General features: G+C 48.5%; 1 protein-coding gene across 1 annotated transcript in view; it reads right to left on the bottom strand.

The window, feature by feature from the left end:
* Positions 1–716: 716 nt before the first annotated feature.
* Positions 717–6000, bottom strand: part of TppII (Tripeptidyl-peptidase II) — a 251298-nt gene continuing 246014 nt past the window's right edge. The window contains exons 28-29 of the mRNA XM_075682793.1: positions 3671–3790; positions 717–872 (exon numbers count right to left, since the gene is read on the bottom strand). Coding sequence (XP_075538908.1) covers positions 783–872; positions 3671–3790 — 210 coding nt within the window. The 3' untranslated portion in view covers positions 717–782. The remainder of the gene's footprint in view (positions 873–3670; positions 3791–6000) is intronic.

Below are 6000 nucleotides of genomic sequence, written 5' to 3'. Positions count from 1 at the left end.
CAGTCCCAATTCATTTGCTCTGTGCCTCCTCCTCTTCCACTGCCTCTTGATCGCTCTCCCTTCAGCTGTCACACCTAGGTAGTTGAGAAGCGTGCTTGCTACTTTGCTCGTCTGGAAATTTCCAACAGCCACACTGTAATCGCAATTTTGTTTTGCATGGCTGCACTACAAGGAGCATGTATACACGCGGAGTTCTATGGGAGGGTACATGGGAGCTGGAAAAGACCATGCCATAGCCGGTGTTGCACTATAAGCAGTTGCGTTACAAGTGGTCTGAACGGTTCAACAAATGCAGAACCACACTGCAAACAGCACAAACAAGACCACACAGTGGCAGAGCATTGGAACCTTCCCCAAACGGAGATCTGAGTGAAAGCAGCAAATGGGGAATTGGCTATATTCGTGGCTATGGCCCCTCGGTTCACCGCTGCGATAATGATGATAACAGCATGCTCTAGGCTTTGTTTCAGTTTTACTAGCGAAGCAGCTCTTGTGCTTCTTTGGTGCAGGCTTGGCATACTTTTCTGCTAAAATGCTGTTTTAGAGCAGGATGGCACAAAGGACCGCTCTTGATGCAATTTGGTGCAATTGGCGCAGCTGTTCCACTACTGCTAGCGAAGTGAGACACCCATAACTGGTACTGCTAGCAGCCAGTTTTGGAGGTGCAGTGCCCCATTACAAAGAATTTTGAACCGAGACAAAACAGCACTGTTAAGCTAGTTCTTTTGTCATTTTTATTTCACGAGTGCGCCACGAGACAACAGAAAACAGGAAGATGGAGTTCAGAAGAGTCTGTAGGACGGTGGGTAGCGTACTAGCAGGCTGCGTTCCAGATGTTGACTACAGTGCTCCCATCCTAGCAACTGGTATACCTGTAAATTGGAGAGTGTCACAAAGTGCAGAAAACCTGCTTAGGCATGTGTACAATGCAGTTTGCTTACACATGACCACGGTACAGATTTGTCCAGCAGTTGCACAATAATATGAAATATACAAATTTCTGCAAAAGCAATTGGTTAAACAAGCGGGAATTTACCAATTTTTTTCCAAGGTTGTTCTGAATGCAAAACAGTTTACTTAATTTTTTGCTCATGAATATTCCAAGTCACGAGCTGCAGAAGGGTCTATGATGCAATGCCAACCTTAAAGGGCCCCTCACCAGGTCTGGCCATATGGAGCTGACAAGCGCAAAGCATACAGTGCGTGATAACGATCGTGTTTGCAAAGTATTACATAGCTACATGCTGTGGAAAGATCTGAAATTTAAAACCAAATGCTGTTTTTCCTTCTACTTGCGGCCGCCGCGCTCCAAGCCGGAGGATGACGTACTTGCGTCCCTGCGCCTACGTACTTCGAGTCAGAAGTGTGACGTCGCTCGTGGTGACACGTGACTTCGAGAATTAATCAAGGCACCATTTGTTATTTGCGTGATATGTTCCTTGAATTGACGAACTGAAGTTTAGAGAAATAATAAAACACACAAACAGAATGTCTGCGCATCTTTTGCTTTACTTCGCACCTCAGCAAGAGAGGTACTTCAGCTTTGTCTGCTTGTTCCCATGGTAGTATGGTCCCCTGCGCAGATACCGAAACTATGCTATTTTCTACCGTGTTCCAGCACATGATCATGCTCTGCGATCCGCTTGTTCTGCCCCAGTATTCGTGTAACACTGACCTATACAACTAGTCATGTGTCCTTGCGCATAGCGCGCAAGATCGTGCGCTGCGCGAAACGATAACAGATTGTGCACAATGCCGCCAACAAAAATGCGCATCGCCGGAAAAAAAAAAAAGTGAGAAAAGAAAAAGTGAAGGTGGGGCCCGTGACGTATGTATCACGGTATCCTCGAGGTCCGGCATGGGAGGATACAGGGAAGAAATTTCGTTTGACAAGGCTAGATGGGGCGAGTGGAGAGGGAGTCTCGCTATGCAGTGGAGCCCGCCTGCTGAAATCTTAGGTTCCCGGCACTGAAATATTTCAATCTTGGCTATTAATTAGCCGACTTGAAAAATTTTTGCGTCAGAACGCTCTCTAAAGGACATGCAACAACTTCCAGCGTATAACCAAAATTTGCCATGGGGCCTGGTGAAGGGCGCTTTAAAAGCCTGTGTCACCCACCAGCAATACAGCAGTAAGCACTCGCATACTACAAAGTGCTTGTTGTGCATTTTTATACAGGATAAGCAAGAAACAGACACAGCCTGGAAGTAAATCAGCCTATATAGATATGCGCCATGCTGCCATCAGTGTACTTGCACTTTGAACAGTGCGTAAACATGTCCAGTCACATGTTCATTGCAATACAGTTGCCGACTGATTTTCCGGACTCCAAAAATTCGGACATGCTCGATTATTCGGTCTGCTTCGAGGCACCGCCATTCTCCCCATAGACCATAATGTATAAGAACTGCCGAAAGTTCAGACACCTTGCAACCTCTCGTCTGATTTTTCGGGCACTCCTTGAGCCAACTCGATCGAGAGCACTGTGCACAGACTCTGACCGGTGCATGGTTCGACTTGCTGAACGCCATTTTGTTTTGAACGGAGCCTCCTTGCTGCCCCACGAAGTGGCGCTACTGCAAATCCACGCTCATCATCATACTTTCTGCCTGGTTCGATAGAGTGGCTTTACAGCAGTTCCGGTTTCAGCTTAGTAAGCCGTGTCAAGACAATCCAGCAGCTGATTTGTTTCTTCGCGCACGACGCTGCGCGTAGGTCGCGTTTTTCATTTGTGCGACTGGTGTCGGCATGGTGGTGTTTGCTTTGTGGGCTGTGTCGAGGTTCCGGTGATCCAACGCGGCATACGGAAACATTGCATCAAGTGTCTAATGGCGGCAACAGTGCCCGTGCAGACTGCGCTGGGGAATGCCGGCAAGCGGGTGCCGGGAGGCCTAAGATTTGTCGCCTTCCGATGAGCTCCCTACTCACGCCGAAAATGTTCTTCCGAGACCTGCTCAGTGGCTGCTTTGCGATTCCGGACACCGTCTCATTTGACAGTTTCACAGGTGTTGACACTACTGTACTGACATGCGCAGAACTCGACGACGGCAAGATCATTCGTCAAGTTTCTGCTGCACCGCCGGACAATGACTCTGAGTCGGAAGATCATGCACCATGTGCTACGCTGCCGTCGCATGCGGAGCGTGTGACCGTACGACCCTCTTCGAGATTCAGGCTTATCTGATTGCGCATAAACGGAACAGCGTGCAACGGCGCATTCACGATTTCTTCAAGCCTACCACCGAGCCTGAATAAGTGCGTGGAAATAAAGGATTTCATTTTTTTTTATTAATCTGCCTTTTCGGACACCTGTTTATTCGGACATTTCCGCAGTCCCCGCGAGGTCCGAATAAACAGTCGGCGACTGTATGTCGTTTAAACAGTATGTCGCTTGAACGGCATATTGTTTGTGAAAAACTGTAATGTGAAAACATCAGGACTGGCCCATGCCTCTGATTGCTCGCAAGATCAGCCACTGTTTCAAACCCCATTAAAGCCCTTGTAAGAGCATGCATCGAGCACTGGTGCCAGCATGAGCCCACCAAGTAGGCCAACACCGCTGATTACAGTGTCTGGAAATGACTTAGTTTACCATTACACTGTGTCTGAAATTGGCCCCCTTATCTGGTAAGACACACAACAAACAAGAGCCCAGGAAGGTAGGCATACCTGCACGAGGCGGCGCTCAATGTCCCGGCTAGGCTTGTCCTCGAGGAGGCGCAATAGGACTCGAGCTGCCCGACCAGGGTGACCTAGTGCAAGGGCATGCTTCTCCACAAATGGCGCCACCTGCAGGCGAGGAAAAGAACATTGCTTTTTAGATGTTTCTTTCGAAATAAAAGAAAACCCTTCCATATCTTCTACAGAAGTGCCATACTTGCACAAATACAATGTTTGCACATAAAGCCACTGCATAAAACTGGTACTGGTTTTAACAATATATTGGTTATAACAATGAGAAGCTGCTGCACAGCCAACTTTTGTATGTTTTCCACGGTGAAATAACCTGCTTGCTACAATGCCCCGATGCCACATTATCAGTTAAACGATGAAGTCTGGCTGCTGGGTGTCCGTGCCGAAAGGTAGTGAAATGCGAAATCCTTGAAAAGAAAAAAAGAAAACGAGAAATTCGAGCTGCTGAACAACGGCCTTGACAGCCGCTGCGTGCTCATTTTCCAGCCTTCTCCACGTGCCTCTCTCCCGTCGCCCCTCCAACCCTACGAACACGAATGGGCTGTGCTCATAGCTCTAAGCTGCGCCACCCTTCGAAGCACGAATGGACAGTGCCAACTGCACTGCTCCCAGATTGCTCGCTGGCTCCTCATTCAGTGCAGTTCTGCTAACAGCTTAATCGCTGTCATTCGTCTTTTTTGGTTGTGTCGAAATCGTTCTTGGCCACATGGTTTCTGCGCCTGGTTTGGTTTGCCGCTGAAACTGAAGATGGCTGATCTGCCCACTGATCATCAGCAATGCACGACACTGCCGGCGAAAAGGAAGTGCACGCTTATAGATTTGCAAAGTAAGTGCTCCTAATCGATGAGGCGATTGTCACGAACATGCTTACATCGGATAGCGATGGCGATGATGGCAGCGATGACGCGGTAGAGCAGGCTGCTTCAACGTTGTCCTCACAGGAGGCCCGGCAGATGATTCAGTCCCTCCGGTGCTTTGTTTTTGCGAAGAAGCTGTGATGCCGAAGTTTTTTCTAATTTTGTGCTTGATCATGCATCAGGAACAGCCAGTACTATTTGTACTGGCCCTCAATATTCCTGCTTTGCTGGGAGACCCTCCCTGCAAAGCTTGCGATGGAGGAGAAGGTGGTGCGTATTCTCGGACAATCGCTCAATCACGGCCCAATACGGCGCACTCCGTGCTGCGACCGCCATCTCGAGAGCCATAAACAATTCCGCATCGGCGGGATGAGGATTTCCTTGTTTTCGCTACACTTTGCTCACCGAGGTACACATTAAGCACTGCACCCAAGGTGTGCAAAAACCGCCGTCAGATGCTGGTAGCAACATGCATGCCGCTTCGAACAGGTGATCATCAAACAAGATGGCGGCCACGACATGTTTCCGGCGCATACAATCGCTCCTGGCACTTGGTTGTTTTTGTAAACAAAACTGGTGTCGCATATACGCAAGAGTATTGTTGTGGTATTTTACGCAATTTTAGTGCAAGGCAATTGTATTTGAGCACATTTTGGAGCCTGCTAGTCTTGTGCAAGTAGGTAATATGCGGGGTTACATTACAGCAAATTTCGTTGATGAAGGATTGTAGTGCAGCGATATTTCATTGTCAAAAGGTACGAAATGCATTGAATCCTATGGGCGTCTGCTGGGGATACGAAAATATTTTATCACGAGAATTCTGTTGCTGCGGGGTGTCATTATCGCGGGTTTCGACTGTAGAAGAGAAACTTAAGGCCAAACTGCTGTGTTTTGAATTTGCGCCCAAATGCCAACACCGGTACATTAATGTGGCATCACAGTGTTCAAATATTTTTTGTTACATCGTGGTTTCGGTTTTGAGACTGAAACTTACTCGCCCTTAGGGGGCACTGTGATAGCGATGCTGAGCCTATTCAAGGCGCCATGCTTCAATAAACTCTTTCTCAGCCTCGGTCCGCGTGTGCATTTGCGTCTCTCTTCAGGCCGCTATCCCAGTGTGCCCGGCATGGCGATCATGGCGGCCACACCGACATAATATTGGCGACGAACATTAACTTTTCGTGTGGGCTCCACATCGTCAACTGCTGCCATGATGCCCACAGGAATTGCCGATTCTGCCATTCTGCTGCCGCGGATGTCGGACCTGACGCTACTAGCGTTGCACATGCGCAACGTGTTTCATCGCCATCCGTGACATAACACTGGCGACGAGGTTAATCACCATGCATCGTGCCTTCATGTGAGTTACGACTCCCAGCTTGCTTCTTCACTGCCATCTTCTACTTCCGTTGCCCACTTTGCAAGCAGCATTTCTGCACTTTCTGCGAT

This window comes from Dermacentor variabilis, chromosome 2 (assembly GCF_050947875.1).
Source record: "Dermacentor variabilis isolate Ectoservices chromosome 2, ASM5094787v1, whole genome shotgun sequence".
NCBI lineage: Eukaryota > Metazoa > Arthropoda > Arachnida > Ixodida > Ixodidae > Dermacentor > Dermacentor variabilis.
This window is presented reverse-complemented; position numbering and strand designations above follow the sequence as displayed.